The 26,565-nt window shown below is 42.4% G+C and overlaps 2 protein-coding genes and 1 pseudogene across 2 annotated transcripts; 2 read left to right on the top strand and 1 right to left on the bottom strand.

The window, feature by feature from the left end:
- The first annotated feature begins 730 nt into the window (after positions 1 to 730).
- On the top strand, positions 731 to 2,768 carry LOC115110728 (dehydrogenase/reductase SDR family member 7C-B-like; annotated as a pseudogene).
- Positions 2,769 to 15,201: 12,433 nt separating this feature from the next.
- Positions 15,202 to 19,735, top strand: LOC115110723 (heparan sulfate glucosamine 3-O-sulfotransferase 3B1-like). Its single transcript, XM_029636589.2, has 2 exons — positions 15,202 to 15,937; positions 18,448 to 19,735. Exons 1-2 carry the CDS (start codon positions 15,489 to 15,491, stop codon positions 19,067 to 19,069), a joined length of 1,071 nt encoding a protein of 356 aa, XP_029492449.1. The 5' UTR covers positions 15,202 to 15,488; the 3' UTR covers positions 19,070 to 19,735.
- Positions 19,569 to 25,638, bottom strand: LOC135564862 (germ cell-specific gene 1-like protein). Its single transcript, XM_065010939.1, has 4 exons — positions 25,338 to 25,638; positions 22,832 to 22,984; positions 21,081 to 21,192; positions 19,569 to 20,788 (listed from the first exon to the last, which is right to left on the bottom strand). Exons 1-4 carry the CDS (start codon positions 25,636 to 25,638, stop codon positions 20,482 to 20,484), a joined length of 873 nt encoding a protein of 290 aa, XP_064867011.1. The 3' UTR covers positions 19,569 to 20,481.
- Between the last annotated feature and the right edge of the window lie 927 nt (positions 25,639 to 26,565).

The following is a 26,565-nucleotide window of genomic DNA, read 5'->3' as shown; positions in this document are numbered from 1 at the left end:
GTGTCTTTATTGCATTTGTTTCATTCATGTTATTCTTGGATCTATTACATTTATCGTGGAGTTGTGCTGATGTTACCGTACAGCTTTTGAAAATAATGTTGCTATAGTATTTTTAGGTCAGGGTATATTTGGAGCCTCCCTTTGGACAGACACACACTGTACAGTACATGGTAAACTGTGGCTTAAGTGCTATTACAACACTCAGTAGAACAAATACTGTGGACCAATCACACTTAAACTGTAATGGGACAAACTGGGATTGTCGTAGGTGGTTATTGCAAAGATATATTAATCTGAGGAAAGAAAGTTACTGTAAGGTGACTGTATCTTATACTGTATGAATGAGCTATGAAATGTTGAGTCACCTTGACTGTCTGACATATTCGGTATGCTTCACATTGACACTGTCCTAACTGAAGATGGGTTTCACTTTGCCCTTTGTGATAATTTGAGGTCATGTATCAAGGAGTATGTTTAGCTCCTTCTGATGAAACAACCAGACAGCATTTATTAGAGTGATCATACGCGCGCTGTTTTAATTTTCTCTGTCACTACAGTACATGGTCAATATCTGTCTCGGCTGTTTCCATTTCAGGCTTAAAGACCCAGTGCATTCAAAAATGTGATTTTTCTGCGTTTTATGTATATTTCCACACTATGAGGTTTGAATAATACTGTGAAATTGGGAACATGATGATAACGCCCTTTAAGGCGCATATTTCTATAAGGATACACTGCATACTTCTGAACAATATATTTACTGCCTGTATTTTTAATTGAAAACTATTACGTTTTCTCACTAAACACTAAAACATGACACTATATGCTACTGAAAATTATATTCCCATTGGTCTTTTCCAGAGTATGGACCCAGCTGCAATTCTGCTGGTGCATGTTGTGGTGGTGGTAACAGCAGTGGTTATTTTCCTGCACAGTCTGGTGCTCAAATTCTTGTCCACAGCAACGGTACGCAACAAGGTGGTCGTGATAACAGATGCCTTAACAGGACAGGGAAAGGGCAAATCCTTTATTTTGATTTTGAAAAACAAAGCTCAGATATGAAGTGCATGTAGAAAACTGTTACATTGTTACTAAAACAGTATTCTGTCTGTAAATGTATTAATCCAAACCTTCGCAGAATGTGCAAAGTTGTTTCACGAGTGAGGAGCTAGAGTCATCCTTTGTGGAAAAACTTGAAGGTTTTGCTGATAACCTGACTAGCGCTGCAGACCCTAAATTAGTAAGTATGTCATAACTCTTAAACCCAACAGAGCAATTATATGGTCTTTATATGCCTGATACAAAGTTACGTTTTATTCGCATTTATATGAATATGCATAAATTGTAAAGCGATCATGAATATCCTAAAGATGAATAACCATATATTACAATAATTTGGTCCTTGCATCATTGTGAAATCCTCTTTCCCTTTCCTAGACCTTCCCTCCTAAACTTGTGCTGGTGGATTTCGGTGACATGAACAGCATGCCAGATGTGATCGCAGAGACGCTGGAGTGTTGTGGCTGTGTGGATGTGCTCATTCTCAACAGCAGCCTTAAAGTCAAGGCCCCAGTACAGAGCACATCACTGAAGATGGACAGGCTAATTATGGACAATAACTACTTTGGCCCTATCACAGTGGCTAAGGGTACTATATCACAACAGAGCATAATTGAACTCAGTTAAAAGGAATTTGAGTTTGAGAGTTGTGTTACATTGGTCCCTTCCACAGGTCTTCTGCCATCCATGATGTCGAGGAGGACTGGCCATGTGATTCTGGTCAACAGCATCCAGGGCAAGCTGGCTATGCCTTTCCGTGCCACTTGTGAGTTCAGTCATTTTCATACCGACAGTAGGCCTACTTCTGAATGTAGTTTGATGAAATTTGAATTAACAGGTATTCAGATGTACAGTATGAGTTCCCTCAATAATGAAACAATTGTATGAGCGGGAGATCAGGGTCTGAATTTGGCTTTTGCTGGGTTTCAGATGCTGCCTCTAAGCATGCAGTCCAAGCCTTCTTTGACTGTCTGCGGGCTGAGGTCCGGGAGTATGGCATCTCTGTCAGCACTGTCAACCACACCTTCATCATCTCCCCTCCATTTGGGGAAAATTGTTGGTCTGACTACTCTAACCAACCTTAACCCCCCCCCCAGTCTTCTCCAAACAGAAGGTTATGGACATCACACCAGCAGAGGCTGCCAATGAGATCCTGAAGATTCTGAACAGCAAAAAGAGAGAGGTGGTCATGGCTCACTCCCTCCCCAAGATGGCCATCTATGCCAGATCCCTTTTCCCAAATGTATTTTTCGCTGTGATGGCTGCAGGAGTGAATAATGTTGCAGGAGTGAATCATGTTGCAGGAATGAATAATGCTGCAGGAATGAATGATGCTGCAGGAGTGAATAATATTGCAGCTTTAGCAGACTCAGAGGAGCTGTAGTCAACATAGCATTGGATTGACACTGGATTCTGGATACACACCACATAGAACTGGGAATAAGATGATGTGTTGGGCCAGCACTTATGACTGTCAAATATGAAGGACCAGCTGAGACCGGAATGAAAAGACAAAACGATTATTGAAATGTTGGAATGTTTTCAATGCTGAATGGACACAGGTGACTGAAAAAGATGTTGGAAAAATGTTTACTTGTAAACTAAAATAACTTGGGTATTTCAAGTTACAAGTTGCAACTTGCTTCAGCAGAACTGTCATATAGCAGAAATGAGGGAAACTGTTGTTTGTGTTATTGGGAACTGTATATTAGGCCTACAGAACCTAGAAATAAACCTTGTTTTGAGCTCTGTCTCCTTGTCTTTACCTTTCATAATATATGTAACATTGGTAAAGAGACCACTTTGTAGCCTACAGATGGAATTGAAGACTCATATTTGTATTTTGTGACAGAGGTGGATGGTAATTTAATTACAATCTCAACTCATTATAGTCATGAAGTAACTATTTTACGCTGGCTAGTGGACATCAATGGAATTGCATTGGAAAAGACTGCGCACAGCCACGAGCGAGAACTGACTCTTGAACAAGACAATAGATATGGCTTTACGAAAATGTATTTTCCGCGTCTATGCATTGAACAGCACACGTCATTCTGTAAAGGTTTTGAATACTCTTTAGTGTATTGAGTCCTAACTCCGACTTGAGAGTAAAACATGACCGATACAACCTCTGCTTTTCTATCAACCTGGACGGCGAAGGTGAGCGTGAAACAGAGCAGGATTCCCATTTACAACCAGGGGTTATGAGCGTGAAACAGAGCAGGATTCCCATTTACAACCAGGGGGTTATAGTAACTCGAGGCCGGTGTTCGACGGCGAAGGTGAGCGTGAAACAGAGCAGGATTCCCATTTACAACCAGGGGGTTATAGTAACTCGAGGCCGGTGTTCGGCGGCGAAGGTGAGCGTGAAACAGAGCAGGATTCCCATTTACAACCAGGGGTTATAGTAACTCGAGGCCGGTGTTCGGCGAAGGTGAGCGTGAAACAGAGCAGGATTCCCATTTACAACCAGGGGTTATAGTAACTCGAGGCCGGTGTGAAGGTGAGCGTGAAACAGAGCAGGATTCCCATTTACAACCAGGGGGTTATAGTAACTCGAGGCCGGTGTTCAACGGCGAAGGTGAGCGTGAAACAGAGCAGGGATTCCCATTTACAACCAGGGGGTTATAGTAACTCGAGGCCGGTGTTCGACGGCGAAGGTGAGCGTGAAACAGAGCAGGGATTCCCATTTACAACCAGGGGTTATAGTAACTCGAGGCCGGTGTTCGACGGCGAAGGTGAGCGTGAAACAGAGCAGGGATTCCCATTTACAACCAGGGGTTATAGTAACTCGAGGCCGGTGTTCGACGGCGAAGGTGAGCGTGAAACAGAGCAGGGATTCCCATTTACAACCAGGGGGTTATAGTAACTCGAGGCCGGTGTTCGACGGCGAAGGTGAGCGTGAAACAGAGCAGGGATTCCCATTTACAACCAGGGGGTTATAGTAACTCGAGGCCGGTGTTCGGCAGGGATTCCCATTTACAACCAGGGCGAAGGTGAGCGTGAAACAGAGCAGGGATTCCCATTTACAACCAGGGGTTATAGTAACTCGAGGCCGGTGTTCGGCGGCGAAGGTGAGCGTGAAACAGAGCAGGGATTCCCATTTACAACCAGGGGGTTATAGTAACTCGAGGCCGGTGTTCGGCGGCGAAGGTGAGCGTGAAACAGAGCAGGGATTCCCATTTACAACCAGGGGGTTATAGTAACTCGAGGCCGGTGTTCGACGGCGAAGGTGAGCGTGAAACAGAGCAGGGATTCCCATTTACAACCAGGGGGTTATAGTAACTCGAGGCCGGTGTTCGACGGCGAAGGTGAGCGTGAAACAGAGCAGGGATTCCCATTTACAACCAGGGGGTTATAGTAACTCGAGGCCGGTGTTCGACGGCGAAGGTGAGCGTGAAACATAGCAGGGATTCCCATTTACAACCAGGGGGTTATAGTAACTCGAGGCCGGTGTTCGACGGCGAAGGTGAGCGTGAAACAGAGCAGGAATTCCCATTTACAACCAGGGGGTTATAGTAACTCGAGGCCGGTGTTCATGCATGGCCCACTTGGGAACGTTCCTAGTTAGGAACGCATGACTGTGGGGAATATAATATGTTACACGTATAAATAACATTTGACTCTCTTGGCACAGGACATCAGGATAGCGCGGTGCTGCGCTACAAATTTACGAGCAAGAAGGAGGTAGATCTACTGTCAACTTATGTACCCGAGTCTTTCAGGGGCAAAGGTGTTGCAGCTCTTTTGTCAAAGGTAAACTGTCGTGACTATGGAATCCCATGAAGTCAAAAACGTGTTTTACTGTGTTTTATATATATTTACACACAGGTTTGAATAATACTGTGAAATTGTGAAAATTATGATAATGTCCTTTTAGTGTAAGAACAGTTTGAAATGTCATTCTGTTTTGGTGGGATGGAGTTTTGGCCTGCCTGGTGACATCAACAGGCGGTAAATTAGTTAATAGTCCAATTACATATTGTTCCAAACTACTCTGCCAATAACAACTCATTTTCAGTTTTTCCCTCCCTACTCAGACCACTCCCAGACAGTCCTAGCAAAATTATTGCTTGAGAAATTGCTCTTTGCTAATTGAAAACAATTTTGAAAACAATCACTGTAAGGTACTTCATTGTTACCCAGCAATGATTTGATATTGAGAATTTAAAAAACGTCTGCATTTGACCTTAGAAAATTATTATACTATCTAAACATTTCTAGGTAGTATCTACACATTTTGAGATAGGTAAGTCAACATTTTGAGATACTTTTTTCTAACCTTAATTTGACTATTCAAGTCAATTAATAACAAATTATTATTTACAATAACGGCCTACGAAGAGGCAAAAGGCCTCCTGTGGGGATGGGGCCCAACTTGTTTAAATGTAGGACAAAACACACATCACGACAAAAGAGACACCACAACACTACATAAAGAGAGACATAAGACAACAACATAAAATGGCAGGAACATGACAATACATGGTAGCAGCACAACATAACAACAACATGGTAGCAGCACAAACATGGTACAAACATTGTTAGGCACAGACAACAGCACGAAGGGCAAAAAGGTAGAGACAACAATACATCACGGGAAGTGTCAGTAAGTGTCCATGATTGATTGAGTCTTTGGATGTAGAGATTGAGATAAAACTGTCCAGTTTGAGTGTTTGTTGCAGCTCGTTCCAGTCGCTAGCTGCAGCAAACTAAAAATAGGAGCGATCCAGGGATGAGTGTGCTTTGGGGACCTTTAACAGAATGTGAATGGCAGAACGGGTGCTGTATGTGGAGGATGAGGGCTGCAGTAGATATCTCAGATAGGGGGGAGTGAGGCCTAAGAGGGTTTTATAAATAAGCATCATCCAGTGGGTCTTGCGCCGGGTATACAGAGATGACCAGTTTACAGAGGAGTATAGCGTGCAGTGATGTGTCCTATAAAATGTTGAAATATTAAGTCTTCGCCCTAGGGAGGACTCCTGGTCCTTTACACAGACACAGAGACAACAACTGTTAGTGGTCAATAGAGCTAAGTGCTGAGCTTGCTTTATGCAGGGTTGCATCATGTAGGACTTTGCATCTGTAATTAAAAAGATAATCACACAACAAACCATCGCTATTGTGTTGATTGATTAATTGGTCTATGTAGCTTAGCTGCACAAATTTCGAATATAAATCAGATTTGATCACATTCATATTTTCTCTTAACACAAATAAATTGGTCTATATTTAATATATAATTTAGTTTGTAAATACATAGCTTAGGCTATAAATACATGACGTTACTGCTTTGTTTCCCTTGCCCAGAGTGAATCAGAGTGCTTAGGCTTCTCTGGCTACCTGCAGCTGTGGTTGTTATCAGTAGGCTACAGTTGATCAGTTTGTGCTCAAGTTGACAGATGGAAATCACCACACAATGCTACAAATAAATAAACATGGCATGGCAGGTAGCCTAGTGGTTAGAGCGTTGGGCCAGTAACCGAAAGGTTGCTGAATCGAATCCCCAAGCTGACAAGATTTTAAAAATCTGTTTTTCTGCCCCTGAACAAGGCAGTTAACCCAGTGTTCCTAGGCCGTCATTGTAAATAAGAATTTGTTCTTAACTTGCCTAGTTAAATAAAGGTTAAATGTAAAAAATATATATATACTATATGCATGATTTACCATCACTACATTTTAGATAGTATTGACTTATTTTTATGTGGTGGGAATTGGCTTCCACACATGACTCATTATGCCTGTGGTAACAAATAAATAGTTGCATGTTTGGTCCTATTTTTTAATTGCAATATTAATATTATTATGTGTTAGTACATTTTAACCATTCTCTCCTCTATTCAGGCTGCCATTGATTTTCTGGTGGAAGAAAACCTCAAGGCCCATATATCTTGTTGTTATATTAAGAAATATGTTGAGGAAACCCCACTTCTTGGTTATAAGCATCTTATTATATTCTGAATAAACTGCATCCTTGATGAATAGTGGTTGGAAAGAATGGTAATTATAAAAATACAAAATACTTTAAAATAATGTATTCAGTATATACAGTACTAGTCAAAAGTTTGGACACACCAACTCATTCAAGGGTTTTTCTTTATTTTTTACTATTTTCTACATGGTAGAATGAAATAACACATGGAATCATGGAGTAACCAAAAAAGTGTTAAACAAATCAAAATATATTTTAGATTCTTAAAGGTAGCCTTGATGACAGCTGACAGATGACAGAAACGGAAGTCCACAATTACTTTAAGACATAAAGGTCAGTCAATCCGGAAAATGACAAGAACTTTGAAAGTTGTACAGTCGCAAAAACCATCAAGAGCTATGATGAAACTGGCTCTCATGAGGACCACCACATGAAAGGAAGACCCAGAGTTACCTCTGCTGCAGAAGACGAGTTCATTAGTTACCAGCTTCAGAAATTGCAGACCAAATAAATGCTTCACAGAGTTCAAGTAAAAGACACATCTCAACATCAACTGTTCAGAGGAGACTGCATGAATTAGGCCTTCGTGGCCAAATTGCTGCAAAGAAACCACTACTAAAGGACACCAATAATAAGAAGAGACTTGCTTGGGCCTAAAAACACGAGCAATGGACATTAGACTGGTGGAAATCTGTCCTTTGGTCTGATGAGTCCAAATGTGAGATTTTTTGTTCCAACCACTGTGTCTTTTTGCGACACAGAGTACGGATGATCTCTGCATGTGTGGTTCCAACTGTGAAGCATGGAGGAGGAGGTGTGATGGTGTGGGGGTGCTTTGCTGGTGACACTGTAATTCATTTATTTACAATTCAAGGCACACTTAGCCAGCATGGCTACCACAGCATTCTGCAGTGATACGCCATCCCATCTGGTTTGCGCTTAGTGGGATTATCATTTGTTTTTAAACAGGACAATGATCCAACACACCTCCAGCCTGTGTAAGGGCTATTTGACCAAGAAGGAGAGTGATGGAGTGCTGCATCAGATGACCTGGCCTCCACAATCACCCGATCTCAACCCAATTTAAATGGTTTGGGATGAGTTGGACTGCAGAGTGAAGGAAAAGCTGCCAACTAGTGCTGAGCATATGTGGGAACTCCTTCAAACTGTGGGGAATGCATTCCAGGTTAAGCTGGTTGAGAGAATGCCAAGAGTGTGCAAAGCTGTCATCAAGGCTACCTTGAAGAATCTAAAATATATTTGGATTTGTTTAACACTTTTTTGGTTACTACATGATTCCATGTGTTATTTCATAGTTTTGATATCTTCACTAGTAATCTACAATGTAAAAATACAAATAAAGAAAAACCCTTGAATGAGTAGGTCTGTCTAAACCTTTGACTGGTACTGTATGTATGTATATGTGTGTATATATACAGTGCCTTGCGAAAGTATTCGGCCCCCTTGAACTTTGCGACCTTTTGCCACATTTCAGGCTTCAAACATAAAGATATAAAACTGTATTTTTTTGTGATGAATCAACAACAAGTGGGACACAATCATGAAGTGGAACGACATTTATTGGATATTTCAAACTTTTTTAACAAATCAAAAACTGAAAAATTAGGTGTGCAAAATTATTCAGCCCCCTTAAGTTAATACTTTGTAGCTCCACCTTTTGCTGCGATTACAGCTGTAAGTCGCTTGGGGTATGTCTCTATCAGTTTTGCACATCGAGAGACTGACATTTTTTCCCATTCCTCCTTGCAAAACAGCTCGAGCTCAGTGAGGTTGGATGGAGAGCATTTGTGAACAGCAGTTTTCAGTTCTTTCCACAGATTCTCGATTGGATTCAGGTCTGGACTTTGACTTGGCCATTCTAACACCTGGATATGTTTATTTTTGAACCATTCCATTGTAGATTTTGCTTTATGTTTTGGATCATTGTCTTGTTGGAAGACAAATCTCCGTCCCAGTCTCAGGTCTTTTGCAGACTCCATCAGGTTTTCTTCCAGAATGGTCCTGTATTTTGGCTCCATCCATCTTCCCATCAATTTGAACCATCTTCCCTGTCCCTGCTGAAGAAAAGCAGGCCCAAACCATGATGCTGCCACCACCATGTTTGACAGTGGGGATGGTGTGTTCAGGGTGATGAGCTGTGTTGCTTTTACGCCAAACATAACGTTTTGCATTGTTGCCAAAAAGTTCAATTTTGGTTTCATCTGACCAGAGCACCTTCTTCCACATGTTTGGTGTGTCTCCCAGGTGGCTTGTGGCAAACTTTAAACGACACTTTTTATGGATATCTTTAAGAAATGGCTTTCTTCTTGCCACTCTACCATAAAGGCCAGATTTGTGCAATATACGACTGATTGTTGTCCTATGGACAGAGTCTCCCACCTCAGCTGTAGATCTCTGCAGTTCATCCAGAGTGATCATGGGCCTCTTGGCTGCATCTCTGATCAGTCTTCTCCTTGTATGAGCTGAAAGTTTAGAGGGACGGCCAGGTCTTGGTAGATTTGCAGTGGTCTGATACTCCTTCCATTTCAATATTATCGCTTGCACAGTGCTCCTTGGGATGTTTAAAGCTTGGGAAATCATTTTGTATCCAAATCCGGCTTTAAACTTCTTCACAACAGTTTCTCGGACCTGCCTGGTGTGTTCCTTGTTCTTCATGATGCTCTCTGCGCTTTTAACGGACCTCTGAGACTATCACAGTGCAGGTGCATTTATACGGAGACTTGATTACACACAGGTGGATTGTATTTATCATCATTAGTCATTTAGGTCAACATTGGATCATTCAGAGATCCTCACTGAACTTCTGGAGAGAGTTTGCTGCACTGAAAGTAAAGGGGCTGAATAATTTTGCACGCCCAATTTTTCAGTTTTTGATTTGTTACAAAAGTTTGAAATATCCAATAAATGTCGTTCCACTTCATGATTGTGTCCCACTTGTTGTTGATTCATCACAAAAAAATACAGTTTTATATCTTTATGTTTGAAGCCTGAAATGTGGCAAAAGGTCGCAAAGTTCAAGGGGGCCGAATACTTTCGCAAGGCACTGTATATATATAATAATAATACATATGGATTATTTTGCAGTCTACCTATAGACGTTATTGATTGAATCATCCCAATTCAGGATTTGTACAGAATAAAAATAGGATAAATAAACACGATGTTTTTTTGCAAATCAGATTACAGTTTTTAATCTAGTCATAGATAGGGATCCTGTATTAATCTCTGAATACTCAAGAAGTAAAGAGTAATCTCCTTTAAAATAGTATTATCTGGAAGTGACAGTGGGTTTAAGGGCTTTAGTTCTAATCAAGAGGATATTGCCTTTCAGGACAGCAGTATAGTGCTCAGACCTTATAACTCTACACTTACTACTGTACCAGGGGGATTTGGAAAGTAACCTTATCTTTTGGACTGGTTTTTGGAGAGACAAAATACGGTTATTGTAATGGTACCCCACTGATGATACAAGGACAATGTTTGTTGAAAGAGCTGCTATTACTACAGTACGTTACATACACTTTTTTTAGTTCCAATTAATGTAACATTTTGTATTAAATATTCATTGGACATGTTGAGGGCAGTTGTGTGATAATAAGGAAAGATTATTGTGGGCCAGTGGTGACTAATTCATTTTCTGGGGGTGTTTTAAGATGACATGATTGGGTATAGACCAAAGATCCTTGAAGAGCAATACACCTTTTGAAAATAACATGACATCACAATCTCTTAGTACTCAGCTCAGAGGTCAAGAGTCGTATCTGTGATTGCAGCATGGGGAGGCGTACAAGCTAAAAATGCCACATGTGGGGCCACATTAGCGTACTATTGTGAACATGCCTCTGCATACATTTAAGAAGATCTCTATAGGTAATCTGCTGGATTCAGAGAATTGGGATTGAGATTCAGCACGTTGGAAGAGAAGAGGAGCGGGTTCTATAGAAACAGTTAACAATGACTATTATAGTCATTTGTTTAGGAAAGTTTACCTTTACAAAGCCCTAAGAACTAAAACAGAACCACAAGCCATGAAATAATTATTTGGAAGAAGTATTACAGCACAGTGTTGATTTAACCTCACAACAGACCAATTATGACTTGCCTTGGAGCTGTGAGAAAGACCTGTCATTTCAGTTGCAGAAAAATCTCTTCCTGTTAACTACTGAGAAGCAGCTCTGCTTCGTTATGAAGTAAGACATAGCACAAATATATTGATCACACTTACATGTATCTCCCTTCAGAGTTTGAGTGAGTTACCATCTATATTTCCTGAGACTAACAATTCAACAGATGACACTTACCACTTAGCAGCAAACCTACAGTGGACAAATATCTCTATCACTCATTTAACTTGATTTGAGTGTCACAATAATATTGCAGTGGTACTGTGTAACTTAAACTCAGCAAAAAAGAAACGTCCTCTCAGTCAACTGAGTTTATTTTCAGCAAACAACATGTGTTAATATTTGTATGAACATGACAAGATTCAACAACTGAGACATAAACTAAACAAGTTCAACAGACACGTAACTAACAGAAATTGAATAATGTGTCCCTGAACAAAGGGGGGGCAGGGGGGTCAAAATCAAAAGTAACAGTCAGTATCTGGTGTGGCCATCAGCTGCATTAAGTACTGCAGTGCATCTCCTCCTCGTGGACTGCACCAGATCTGCCAGTTCTTGCTGTGAGATGTTACCTCACTCTTCCACCAAGGCACCTGCAAGTCCCCGGACATTTCTGGGGGGAATGGCCCTAGCCCTCACCCTCTGATCCAACAGGTCCCAGACGTGCTCAATGGGATTGAGATCTGGGCTCTTCGCTGGCCATGGCAGAACACTGACATTCCTGTCTTGAAGGAAATCACACAGAATGAGCAATGTGGCTGGTGGCATTGTCATGCTGGAGGGTCATGTCAGGATGAAGCTGCAGGAAGGGTACCACATGAGGGAGGAGGATGTCTTCCTGTAACGCACAGCGTTAAGATTGCCTGCAATGACAACAAGCTTAGTCCAATGATGATGTAATACACTGCCCCAGACCATGATTGACCCTGCACCTCCAAATCGATCCTGCTCCAGAGTACAGGTCTCAGTGTAACACTCATTCCTTCAATGATAAATGTGAATCCTGTCTGGTCCAGCGACAGTGGGTTTGTGCCCATAGGCGACGTTGTTGCCAGTGATGTCTGGTGAGGACCTGCCTTGCAACAGGCCTACAAGCCCTCAGTCCAGCCTCTCTCAGCCTATCGCGGACCGCCTGAGCACTGATGGAGGGATTCTGCGTTCCTGGTGTAACTCGGGCAGTTGTTGTTGACATCCTGTACCTGTCCCACAGATGTGATGTTCGGATGTACCGATCCTGTGCAGGTGTTGTTACACGTGGTTTGCCACTGCGAGGATGATCAGCTGTCCGTCCTGTCTCCCTTAGGCATCTCACAGTACGAACATCGCAATTTATTGCCCTGGTCACATCTGCAGTCCTCATGCCTCCTTGCAGCATGCCTAAGGCATGTTCCCGCAGATGAGCAGGGACCCTGGGCATCTTTCTTTTGGTGTTTTTCAGAGTCAGTAGAAAGGCCTCTTTAGTGTCCTAAGTATTCATTACTGTGACCTTAATTGCCTACCGTCTGTAAGCTGTTAGTGTCTTAACGATGATCGTTCCACAGGTGCATGCTCATTAATTGTTTATGGTTCATTGAACAAGCATGGGAAACAGTGTTTAAACATTTTACAATAAAGATCTGTGAAGTTATTTGGATTTTTACAATTATCACACACACACACACACAATCAGATATGCTTGGGACATGTGAGGCTGTGGAATGTAAGCCGTAGGAAGGTGAATTCAGTAGAGGGTAGCAGCAGCATCCTCACATCTTCACCCATCATTTCTCCACCCTATAATCCAATGTGGTCATTTTCCAGAACAAACAGGGATTTATCTGAGATACAGACGCGTAGACATGTCTCTGCTTTCTAAAGTGATCTTTAATCCCTATGTATTTACAATGCACCGGGTCTTATTAAACAATGATGCCAGATGTGATGCAGAAACCAGGTCACCCTGCACTGCACAGCAGGTATCCTGCATGACTGAAACGCCTCGATCACACCGACAGCGTTATTGCATGTACCAGAAGTACATTCATTTCCAGTGGGACGCTGCGTTTGCCTTGCAGCATTGCGTTGCAGAGGCATTGCAGCGCATTCTGTGTGGTGCATACGTTGGATTTATCGAATGTATGCATCATACTGTGTGCGTAAACGGCTTGACAGAAATGGTAGCAGAAGGTGAATGTTGAACACACATATCCAGCTGATGCTGTGTATTTTAGGAAACCAGTGATGCACATTTAGATGAATTTAGATGTAGATGAAAGCCTCTATTATTTTGCTAACCTTCAGATGTGATTCTGGAAGAGAAAGACAGGGTCCCCGTTTTGAAGCCACATCATTGGTGGCAATACCCTGTGCTTTCACAGCAAATTCTCTCTTCAAATGAAATGAAATCAAATGTTATTTGTCACATGCGCCAAATGCAACAGGTGTAGACCTTACTTTGAAATGCTTACTTACAAGCCCTTAACCAACAATTCAGTTTTAAGAAAATACAATTAAGAAAATATTTTCTAAATAAACTAAAGTAAAAAATAAATGTAAAAAATAACCTATCTCACATGATCCTTGTCTCAAATGCAACAATACATGCTTTGTTTAAATGTGATGATGTTGAATAAATGTGGAAAACTGATTGGATTTGAATAAAGACATCAACGTAAGGGAATTTAGTCACTTTTAACCTAAATGTAAAGACATGGTGACATTTTTGTTGAACTGAAGTCTGTGCCCAGTGGATTATTTTCTCTGATATTTCCACAGCATATTATTTGATCCAATATGAATCTCCTGGTGACTTCATTTTTGCAAAGCTTGTTAAGGCTTCTCTCCACCTGAAGGCTTGTGAAGGCTTCTCTCCACCTGAAGGCTTGTGAAGGCTTCTCTCCACCTGAAGGCTTGTGAAGGCTTCTCTCCACCTGAAGGCTTGTGAAGGCTTCTCTCCACGTGAAGGTTGTGAAGGCTTCTCTCCACCTGAAGGCTTGTGAAGGCTTCTCTCCACATGAAGGTTGTGAAGGCTTCTCTCCACATGAAGGTTTCTCTCCACCTGAAGGCTTGTGAAGGTTTTCTCTCCACCTGAAGGCTTGTGAAGGCTTCTCTCCACATGAAGGTTTCTCTCCTTGTGAAGGTTTCTCTCCACGTGAAGGCTTCTCTTCAGCCTCTTGCGTCTATTGTTTGTCATAGCTTATAAGGATGTGCATTGGATTTCTGGTAAACTACATCTGAGTTTGAATCTGAAATGGCATTATTTTATTATAATAGCATGGATTGCTCTTTAAAGGTTCCACCAGAGTACACAGATCATATTAAATTAAGGGACATAAGTGGAGTTGGCTCTAATGTCAGATTGTACAGTGACCATTTCCTGGTAAACTGTGTAAGCTTACAATACACAGTTTCCTGTTCAGAGGAGATTTCACAGTATCAGAAGTGACCCATATGACCCATAATACAGTCATTATTGGGCTGTCCTTTCATAAAAAAACGATTTTCACTGTGATGCTGCGAAAAAAAGCAGAATCAGACACAAACCCCCTTCCTGTATAACTTAATACCTCTGCCAGGAGATTATCCTGGTTGTATTACCAATGCTTCCTATTACGTCATGATGCCTATGTACAGGGCTTTCTGTCTGTGGATGCAAAGAACAATATTAAATCATTGCAAAACAATGTGTGTTAAGTCATACAAGGAACACAAAAAAATCTGCATGGTCAGCTGTTCCCATATATGCCTCAAAAACTGTAATATGAATTGCATAAATCAATATTTATTGAGGAAATTGTCACCTGAAAATTATGTCAAAGCTGAAATGAGTTGCCTTGTGGTGTTATTTCCTCCTGACCAACATAATACCATAGCCTGAGGAAGGAAAGCAAATTGCCTGTCTACTGCAAACATTGAAAAAGAAAGTTATCCTAAAGCTGATGTTACAGGATCATGGCTCAACAGTTTAAGTTTGAGCAGTGAAACCCGCCTTCTCTACCATCCCTCCAATCAAGGTAGAGCAGCACTGAAAGATGCGCACAGCATCTCCAGATGATGGTTAATATAGCAGTGTCAGATGAGCAAGAACATACTATACTAACTGTGTGTCGAAAAATTACACCGTCGTTTATGTCCGACAAAATATTGTCATTATAGAAAGAAGGAACAATTTATTGCGATGAACAGTTTAGAGATCAACAACGTGTCAGTATGGGATGACAAGCGTATTTGGCACTTCGCTTGGAACAGCCGGTGCACCATGTTTTTGGGCATGGAATTATGATTATGTGCTTTTGCTTACAAGAATACCAGATGTACCGAAAGAAGAGATGTGTTGTTCATAGAATGGCTTCAATTTGTTTGTGGAAGAAGGTATGGCTGGTTCTCATCACCTTCAACAAGACGTTCCGCGACTCCTGCATAAACTTCTCTTCGTGTTCTCCCTTGCTGTGGTTTGCGCGTCGCTGTACTTCATTCTCTCCGGCTGCTGTGATTTTATTTTAGTGGATACTGCGAAACATTTGAAGCAAACCTCTCAACTTTTACCTTTGACTGTGCTGTTCCAAAGGAAGAATGCCTCATTTGAGAAGAGGGCTACAGATATCGGTGTGCGCTCAGCAGGTGCAGTTGGTGCGCAATCAGCCAATGTTGGTAAGGACTGGACCGCAGCAAGGAGACTACCCCAAGCAATCATCATAGGGGTGAAAAAGGGCGGAACACGAGCTCTTTTGGAATTCCTAAGACTTCATCCTGACATTCGAGCACTTGGCTCTGAACCCCACTTTTTCGACAGACATTACTCACGTGGGTTGAATTGGTACAGGTATGTACCTACCTACCTATCGATGATGATAATGGTGATGATGATGAGTATGATGATTAGAATGATTAAGAATGATAATGCTGAAACACACATTTGTTTTTGGTTGATATTTGTTTATATATATTTGATTGACAAGAGGGTTTCATTGTTTGCGTTCTGATTATGTTTACAACTTGCAAAAGGTGTAGAATGATGCACATTCTTCCTTGGAATTGCTGCTTGCTCATGGTCAGCCGTGTGTATAGGAAGTTAAAGGGGTTATTTAATGGATGGGAGAATTTCTCTATGGGCTGTCCTACATTTCCTTAAAACATTTTTATTTAACCTTTAATTAACTAGGCAAGTCAGTTAAGAACAAATTATTATTTACAATGACGGCCTAGCCCCAATGACGGCCTAGCCCCAATGACTGCCTAGCCCCAGCCCCATCAAACCCTAATCCGGATGTGCACCGCTCTATGGGACTCCCAATCACAGCCGGTTGTGATACAGCCTGGAATCGGACCAGAGTCTGTAGTGACACCCCTAGCACTCAGATGCAGTGCCTTAGACCGCTAGACCGCTGAACCACTCGGGAGCCCTACATGGCCCATACATACACTCTGAAGAACAACTGTAAAATCAGTAACACAGATATTATGCAGCAATGTTCTCTATGCCATTATTATTTTATCATTTTGACTGTTCTCCAAAAACAAATAAATGTACCAAACATTCCCCCAACTCCTGAACCTAACATCTGCTACATGATCACTCAATCAATCAAACTTTATTTATATAGCACATTTCTTACATCAAATGCATTTCAAGGTGCTTGGACCAACAGTGCCCCACAATATGGACATTGTTCTCTCCCTTGTTTGATGTCTGTGGTGAGCGGTTATTTTTATTTTTTTAAACTAATTTACCAACTTTGGTTCAATTATTTGAATTCCATTTTGTTCAGTTTTCTTCTGTGCGCTCAATGCGCTCATTGTACAGTTTCTCTAGAGATACATCAGATTTAGCCTCAGCTGTGCGATGTAGTAAGGAGTTGTAGTTTCCAACAGGCCAATATTCTATTGTTTAGTGCGTAAAACGTGAGAATTAACTACAATGACCACAATCCTTTGCGCATCTACTTGTCCGGTCTTTGTTTCTTTTACGCCTGCTATGGAAGAGACAGAAAAATGTGCGATAATGAGGTGCTATAGAGCAGCTGTTGCTTCACGAGGGTTTATCTCTACTGTACATGATCTAAGTGATTGATATTTGGCATTCAGCAGTCATAAAAGTATGCCTTATTTACTTTGAAGGACTACAAAATTGTGATTTTGTCAGACTGCATAGACAGCAGCTCAATAAAGATGAGATGATGACTTAGAATTAAATAATAAAGTTATTAAATAAAACACTTGTAATATACACAACAACTGAAATATTTTTATTAAAGTAATGTGAATAAATTATGGTTAATAAGGGATAAGCAGTATTGGACAGTCACTACCATCATGTGACTTTTATTGATGGTTTTATTGTCTTGTTACAGCATTCAGGCCACACAGTGCATAGTGCATTTAATGTTTAAAAAAATTATTGAAACTTGAAATTGAAAACCGTGATTATTTTTTTATAATAGGACCGAACTGACCTCCAAAAAGCACTAATCGTCAAAAAGCATTAATCGCTCAGCACTGTTGATGTCTGAAGTATCATACTGTCTGTTCCCAAAATGGAAATATTCATCAAGCTGCTTGATCAAAGTATAGCACCACATTGTCTAATGAGAATATGCACTGGTGTATACATTGTTTCTTCTGAGAGGAAAATAATCAAGGCTCTTTATTGAAACACTACCCATGGAATTGAACTCGATCTTGATAATGTTAGATAACAGCTCCAAGGGAGAAAAGCTGAGTGCAAATGCCAAGCGAGTCAATGCAACACAAAAACGACATATTCTGCCATCGGTCTCCAGGGAAAATCAAAAGTGGGCTCACTAATGGACTTTGCTTGTATTTGTGTTCTCCCTCCCTCCTCCTTTCTCCCAGTCTCTCTTTCTTCCTTCCTTCCATTCTTTCTCTCTTGTCCTTCATCTGGATTTCTACTCAGGCAGACAGCCGAGTGTGTCCTCTCTCTCTCCCTGGTAGCACATGCTCTTACAAGGGGTGTATACGAGTTTCAGTGCCCCTCAGCCCTCGTTCAGTTGAATGGGAGTGTATTAACATCCGGAAGGGAGGAAGAGCTGAGTGAGGCTGGAGAGCACACTGGGGAAAACTATATAACACCATGTAAATTATTAAGAACCAGCAGGCATGTTGGCTTCATTGGCACAGGATGACATAGAGATCTGTGGGGAGTGAGCATGACCAGATAGATCATGGTGTTAAGGGATGATTCAGTCCCTTGGATTGGTTGATCAAAGAATTAACCCTCTCTTCGATCTAAAACAAATGGATATGGTTATATTCTAATTTGGCTGTATTTTGTGTATTTGATATAAGATTGAACAGCCTTATTGTCCCTCACAGGAACCTGATGCCCAAAGCTCTGGAGGGCCAGGTGGTCCTGGAGAAGACACCCAGGTACTTTGTGACGGCGGATAGCCCCGGCCGGATCCACTCCATGTCCCAGGAGGTCAAACTGATCGTGGTGGTGCGTGACCCTGTGACCCGCGCCATCTCTGACTACACCCAGATCATATCCAAGACTCCTGGCGTTCCCAGCTTTGAGACCCTGACGTTCCATAACGGGACGGAGGAGGCGTTGAAAGTGGACTCCCTGTGGAGCCCCATCTGGATTGGCCTGTATGCTCTGCACCTGGAGAGGTGGCTGGCCCACTTCCCCTTGGAGCAGATCCACTTTGTCCATGGGGAGAGGCTGGTGAGTGACCCTGCAGGGGAGCTGGGCAGAGTCCAAGACTTTCTGGGACTTCAGAGGATCATCACAGACAAACACTTCTACTTCAACAAGACGAAGGGTTTCCCCTGCCTGAAGAAGCCAGAGGGCAGCAGCAAGCCCCACTGCCTGGGCAGAACCAAGGGCAGGCCACATGCTGACATCCACCCTCAGGTCATCCTCAGGTTACGTCAGTTCTACCAGCCACACAACCTGCACTTCTACCAGATGACAGGGCAGGACTTTGGCTGGTAAGATGGGAGCCTAGAATGAGGTGGAAAAAAGATGGTACCATCGTTACCGTTCAAAACACAGGCTGCACGAAGAGGATACAGGACAGAGCTTGAATTGGTGTATTTTGTGACAGTCCTGATGTCATCTGGAGTAACTCAAGTCCTCATGTAACCTGTATTGGCAAACAAATCAAAACAGTCACACTTTATTTTGTGACAGTTAAACCGCAAGAAGTAACGTGAGTAATGCCATAGGCCTTCTGTGTAACACCATGGACATACAGAGGAAAGTGACAGCAACATCCACCGTTGGAAAGCAGGTCCTCAGAACTCTAGTGTGAACTTACCCTTTACTCCACTAGATGGCAGTCCTTCCCCAACAGACAGTATTGTCGAAGTACTGTAAACTACTTGGAAAAATGTGGATTTGTGGTCATGATCGTCATACACATTTTTTTTTCTGTAGTCAGATTGAGCAAGTATTACCATAAGAAATTACATGGCATCCCTTAATTTAAATCCAAGACAATTCAAGGCAGCTGCATGGGCAAATACTTGAAATATTTAGTAGAGTCCTGCATTGATCCATTCAGTCTGTAGTCGTTTGCAGTTGGTTTTCTTTTAAATATTCCCTAGTTATGAGGGGCATTTAAACCCATTTCCTCAATATTACCAAGAATCATAGACAGATTCACAGTCTATATTGTCCTTAATTTCTGACAAAGTTTGTGTTCAATACATTTCCTGTGTATGTTTATGGGTGCTGCTTTTTCTTCATTACATTCTGAAGCAAATATTAAGATCCAACTTTCTCTCAAACACAAACTTACATACAGCACATATAAACATAAGCACCATATTGTAACCTACTGTACGTGTTGGAAATAGCCGTCTGTACACCAAGCATCCATATGGCAACTAGACTTGGCTGATATTTGCAGCCCCATGCCGAATGTGGCAACAAAACTACTAACATAGCTTGTAAAAACAGCTTTACCATCTGCTCCAGAATAACAGTAATGATAACAATAGTCATGGCCTTGGATCTAGAAACATACAGGAGGAATTTGGGGACAAGTGTTGTTTATTCAGTCAGCTCCATGTTCCTTTGGCCATAATGTTAGTAATGATCTTCTCAATGGGATCCCTTATGCCTTATATAGTCCAGTATGTATGGGATCCTGTATATGAGAGCCAATTTATGGTCATTTTAATTAAGAGGTCACCAAGCCTGGTCCTGTAAAGCCTTATAGATCTCCTAGGCCCTGTTCTGATATTGTGAAAATGGATCCTTTCTTCCTCCCCTTTGTGTTTTGAATTGGAACATATCCAATCATGTTGGAGCAGTCATAACCTCAATGAAGGGAGGATGGAAGGTACTTTCTAACAGTATTGGAATGGGGCCCTGCAGGCCCAGGGCTGGTGACCACTGTCTTAGCAGTAGGCCTCTCCCTGTGGTTCTGTCATGCTGTCCAGGCCCATTACATAGGCTGCTCCAGTGGAGGGTTTGTGCCCATTGACAGGGAGGTCCAGAGGGGAGGGAGGTCCCCTTGCAGGCACAGCCGTCAGGTACATGTCCCACATCTGCTCTGGCAGGTCCATCTCCAGCAGCTTTTGCTTGGTCCTCAGGTTCTTCTCAATGTTCCGCCGCTTGTACTTGAACTCTACGATGGTCTTGGTGTACCTGTTCAGTGCTGTCACCGCAGAAGCCATGCAGGTGGCGAAGGAGCCCCATGCTAAGCTGGGGAGGGGGAAGAAGAAGAAGTACAGAGGGTGTGATTAACCTCAGCATTGCATGCTCTCTCCATCATGACTGTGCTACTGTACATGGCCTCAGAATGCTAGCGTCGCTTAAAATTGCATGAGTATCACATAGCTGGGTATTAGAGTTTACATTTAACATTACATTTAAGTCATTTAGCAGACGCTCTTATCCAGAGCGACTTACAAACTTGTTGAATACAAGTTTAATCAGAGACAACTCCTATTGTACAGCACCTAGTGTAACGGTAAGTGACCTAGTCAGTACATACATGTAGGACCAGCTGTAGTCCCAGGTCTTGGGCCTCCAGTCCTCCGGACCCATAGCCACAGCCAGCTGAAAGGCCGTGGTGAACATCATGTGGGCAACCATCCCCAAAAGGCCTGGATCCCGAGGGACACAACACAATACAAAATGCAAATAATGTTGGTGAATGAAAACCTGAGATAATATATGAGACTATATATTTTTCATGTATAATGGTTGTACCTTTCAAAAGCACTGGTATAAGTACAGTAAAAAAAATTGTATCTGCAATTGATATTAGTAGCCACACGTGGCAGTATTGTACACGTTATGAATTGAGGGCTATCAGTTTGGATACCTTTCACTTATTTTAAAAACCTTGCATGAGGACAGGTGTTAGTGTGAACAACATTGAGTGCAGTCCATTCATTTTCTCCATGATCATGCTTCCTTGTTCACTGGATATTCCGTTTATAGTATTACTGGGGAAGCTGATACATCAATACAGTTGCAGCCATTCCCCTTCATAACAATGACAGATAGAAGAGAGAATGATGAAGAATCAAATTACAGCACAGTGTTCTCTCTACTCTCTCTTTCTCTGCTGCCTCTTGGCCATCTCTCTGCCAACATTCTGCTCGTCTACAGCTGCTTTACTTGGGATTAACACCCTAAAAACAAGAGGAGGGAGTCAGGGGAAGGTGGGAGGGGAGGGGTGGGGGTACTCCTCTGGGTAGGTCTTGTCTTGGCCCAAAACCACTGCCCCATCTCCAATCCGATTAGTCCAGAAACCAGCAAATCCCCAGAGGTATTGGACACAGACCATAGACCACTGCTCTACGCGCCACGTTAGCACTTAGCTAGGCTAGCTTCTCTACAACTGTACCTCCCTGAGCAAGGCTCCCATTTCACTCTGCTACTATTATTGCTCTGCTTTTCTGCTAACAAAATCATATTCATATTCACATTCATATTTGTTCCACGGACCCAAGGAGAGTTAGCTGTAGGGATTCCACAAATTCTGTAGTGCATAAACCACATTTTAAACATGTATATTCACTCCTACTTACCCCCACAATAGTTTGACAGATTGATAGCAACACAATAACCATGATTGACAATACAGTGAGTGAATCTAAATGAAAATGACTCCTGATTGACAAACATTTTCTCAACATCATCTTGATTCCTCTCCTATCAGCTTTGGAAATGGTCTTTGAAAGGATGAAAACTTAGAGTAGATTCAGCAGTGTACTGAATATCGTATCTGTACAATTGAAATAATCCATTTAGGATATGGACTAGCCACGGTCACTCTGGTCGGCCTCTGCCTGCCTGGGATGGTTAGTGGGTTGCATGCATGGTATTAGATGATGTAATCCCCTTGGTGGCTAGTGTTACACACAGACACGCTGGCCTCTGCTCTACTGTGTAGCTGGGACTCCCAAAGCCTGTCTACTGTAGGCTCTCTATCCAATTTGACCAGCCCAGTGCCAGCCTTAGTGTGATAGCGTGGCATGGAGGTTGACATGGCCTCTGGTCATTGAGAAACGGAGCCAGGGGATGTCCACTCACTAGTGTGCCCCCTCTGTGAAGCTGACTTCATAGTTAAGGATGCAGGGAGATAATCAACTCCTCAATGGCTGTTGATCAGCTTTGAGTGACTGTATGAAAGTATTCTTTGATGACTTGTTCACTTGACAAATGGTGAACGTCACATTTAAAAAAATATATATATATGACTGTGAACATCATTCCCAGGCACAGATGTGTTACCTGACAGGGCGGTGAACATGGCAGCAAAGGCGTTGAGCTTCAGCTTGTTCATGACGCTGAGGCAAGGACACAGCTCTAACCACATGAGTACACCACCCATGAACAGCAGGATGAGGTAGAGACACTCAGCTGTGATGCACAGCCACAGGACCCCTGGGAATAGAAGGAAGAGAGGAGTCAGTCAGAGTGAGTACTACTGTCGCCTCTAGAATCCACTTCCCTCTACTAAATAATCCCACATCAACTCCACAGACCCAGACAGGAAGAGACCCCTGAGCTCTCTGTAGGCCTGCTCCGGTGGGACTTGGATAGAGACGACAGGTGCCACTGATAAAAAGATGAAAGCTGCATCTAATGTAAAACTACTACAACAGCTTTACTTTTGTTTTTGGACTGTTGTTTTGGGTTTCCTATGGAAGCCCCGATTGGAGTCACAGTAGATTATGTTCCAGTAAAAGGCAAGAGTTGACGGACATTCCAAAAAAAGTTGCAGAGGAATAGTACACTTATGAAAACAATGAAATAAAGTCTATATATACTACCAATAACGTAGTGGGGTAGTGTTGCGTTTACCCATTCAATTATTGGGAGCAGATGAGACTGTCTTTATTTATTTTCACAGTAGATTATGAAAAATTGTTGATGCTTCATATAGATTTTGTTGAGAGTGAAAAAGGGGACACCTGCAAATGGCATCATCCTATAAAATCACTGTCTTGATATATTTTTGATGACTGGACTCATATAAAGTTGTGGTCAAGAGGACAATATAGATTTATCAGGGCTTTACACTACTAGACCGAAAGATAATCGTTTTATAAATGGGTTTTACCTACCTTTTTCATGGTCAGGTGCAATGTCTTTAAAGTCTCTGCAGTTAAAACCTGGAAGCAGAGAAACATTCATTTAGTTCATGTAGCCTAGTCTTGTTATTTGACTTATCTTCCAAAAATGTTTTACTCTTCTTTGTTATTTTCTATAACTGAAATATAAATGTGTTAGTATGCACAGAAGCATCAGCTCAATGGTTATGATCAGGATTTTCACCTTCATGTTGTTTGACCGATTACTCCCCAAGATAAATCGCTTACCACTTTTAAAATCAGACCCTATCCATTATCTGATAGTGGTGTCTCCAGTCCTCATGTCTCCAGTCCTCATGTCTCCAGTCCTCATGTCTCCAGTCCTCATGTCTCCAGTCCTCATGTCTCCAGTCCTCATGTCTCCAGTCCTCATGTCTCCAGTCCTCATCCAGTCCTCATGTCTCCAGTCCTCATGTCTCCAGTCCTCATGTCTCCAGTCCTCATGTCTCCAATCTTCAAGTCTCCAGTCTTTTTCTATCCCACTAAGCTGTTTGTTCTGTCACACCTCAGGACTGGCTACTGCTGACTCTCACAGCTGTTTGTTCTGTCACACCTCAGGACTGGCTACTGCTGACTCTCACAGCTGTTTGTTCTGTCACACCTCAGGACTGGCTACTGCTGACTCTCACAGCTGTTTGTTCTGTCACAGCTCAGGACTGGCTACTGCTGACTCTCACAGCTGTTTGTTCTGTCACACCTCAGGACTGGCTACTGCTGACTCTCACAGCTGTTTGTTCTGTCACACCTCAGGACTGGCTACTGCTGACTCTCACAGCTGTTTGATCTGTCACACCTCAGGACTGGCTACTGCTGACTCTCACAGCTGTTTGTTCTGTCACACCTCAGGACTGGCTACTGCTGACTCTCACAGCTGTTTGTTCTGTCACACCTCAGGACTGGCTACTGCTGACTCTCACAGCTGCTTGTTCTGTCACACCTCAGGACTGGCTACTGCTGACTCTCACAGCTGTTTGTTCTGTCACACCTCAGGACTGGCTACTGCTGACTCTCACAGCTGTTTGTTCTGTCACACCTCAGGACTGGCTACTGCTGACTCTCACAGCTGTTTGATCTGTCACACCTCAGGACTGGCTACTGCTGACTCTCACAGCTGTTTGTTCTGTCACACCTCAGGACTGGCTACTGCTGACTCTCACAGCTGTTTGTTCTGTCACACCTCAGGACTGGCTACTGCTGACTCTCACAGCAATCATAGTAAATCAATGTTGGGTCACAGAGTTTCTGCAAACATTCCAATTCTTGCACTCAATGACCTCCGTACTGTAAAACTCCTACTAAAACGGATGCATCATTATGTCAGTCCATTTCAGTAAAGTCAACACAAGTAACCTGATACCAAATAGAACATTACTTTTGGCTTACTTATTTTATCAAATCTCAAAGACAAAAAAAAGACAAAACAACATGATGATGTAATTCTGCAAGTAAATAGTAGACTGTCAAATCATTTGCATCTTGATATTATTTTAGTCTCTCCCAATGTACTTCCTCCTTCACTTCCTGTTGTAATGTACCCAAACCACATCAGGTTTAGAGGGCATGGTCACACAGCTGCTGAGCGGCCAACATAGTCGCATGTTCTATTTCAACATTTCTGCAAGTTGTACATGAACGTTATTTACCATTCATGTCAGCAGCCTGCTCACAGGAGAAGAAGATGCCGGTGTGGAACTTCCTCATCAGGAACTTCTCTTCTCCCGACTCCCAGATGTACTGCACCAGCCTGCTGTCATTGATGTTACTGCTGTTGAAGCGAATGCAGTACGACTGCCTGGTCGTCACCGGCCCCGTGCAGAAAGGCTTGACCACCTTCCTGGTCCCCTCACACCAGAAGCTAGTGGTCACTGCTGACAGGGCACACGTAAATGCTACAATGTTGAGGGTGAGCGCCAGGGACCCCCGCCGACTGCACTCTGTCCCCATGCTGGAGGCTGGGCAAAATGAAATGAAATGAAAAGGCAACTAATCCAGGCTTTCAATATGTCGCCGCCGTGTTTCGCCTCTCAAATATATCTCAAATCTTCATAATCTTGTGGCATTTGAGGTTCCTTGAGTGAGGCTGTATGCACATCTCTCCTGTGGCTCTAAGGATGTGCTGCCTGATACCTTTATTGAAGGATTCGTTCTCTTCCTTGCTTGCGCTCCCTTATACTCCCATCCTCCAATCACTCTTTTTGTCTCTCCCTTGTCTATTTGAACTCTCTCTCTCTCTTTTCTCTTCTGCTTGCTGTGGTCTCTTTTTCTCCCATCTTTCTCCACCCACTCACCAAATGCGTAATTTATTACACAGGACAAATTATATTCTAGACCTCCATTTTATTGTCATATCTAAACCTAGGCTGTTTCTGTGAGCATAGTAATAAAAAATGTTAATTTGGGTTTACTCTTTAATCTGGAACAAGGCTCTCGCCAATGCAAACATTGGACTGGACATGCTCTGGCATAGTTGGGCATTACTGATGCATGTTTTCACAAACTACAGTGAGTGTACAAAATATTAAGGACACCTGCTCTTTCCATGACATAGACTGAACAGGTGAATCCAGGAGATAGCTATGAATCCTGATTGATGTCACTGGTTAAATCCACTTTAATCAGTGTAGATGAAGGGAAGGAGACAGATGAATAAGTATTAGAAAGCCTTGAAACAATTGAGACATGGATTGTGTATGTGTGCCATTCAGAGGGTCAATGGGCCAGACAAAATATTTAAGTGCCTTTGAAAGGGGTATGGTAGTAGATGCCAGGCGCACCGGTTTGACAGTGTCAAGAACTGCAACGCCGCTGTTTTTTTTTACGCTCAACAGTTTCTCGTGTGTATCAATAATGGTCCACCACCCAAAGGACATC

This window comes from Oncorhynchus nerka, linkage group LG26 (genome assembly GCF_034236695.1).
Source record: "Oncorhynchus nerka isolate Pitt River linkage group LG26, Oner_Uvic_2.0, whole genome shotgun sequence".
NCBI classification, from domain to species: Eukaryota; Metazoa; Chordata; class Actinopteri; order Salmoniformes; family Salmonidae; genus Oncorhynchus; species Oncorhynchus nerka.
Note: the sequence above shows the minus strand (reverse complement) of the source record. Positions and strands in the feature narration are given on the sequence as shown.

Coding starts and splice junctions, on each gene's coding strand:
- LOC115110723 (XM_029636589.2), top strand. CDS start 15,489: ATGGCTGGTTCTCATCACCTTCAACAAGACGTTCCGCGACTCCTGCAT. Junction 15,938..18,447: donor CGTGGGTTGAATTGGTACAG/GTATGTACCTAC, acceptor TGTCCCTCACAG/GAACCTGATGCCCAAAGCTC.
- LOC135564862 (XM_065010939.1), bottom strand. CDS start 25,638: ATGGGGACAGAGTGCAGTCGGCGGGGGTCCCTGGCGCTCACCCTCAAC. Junction 21,193..22,831: donor CATGTTCACCGCCCTGTCAG/GTAACACATCTG, acceptor CTCGGGATCCAG/GCCTTTTGGGGATGGTTGCC. Junction 20,789..21,080: donor GACTACAGCTGGTCCTACAT/GTATGTACTGAC, acceptor CCCCCTCCCCAG/CTTAGCATGGGGCTCCTTCG.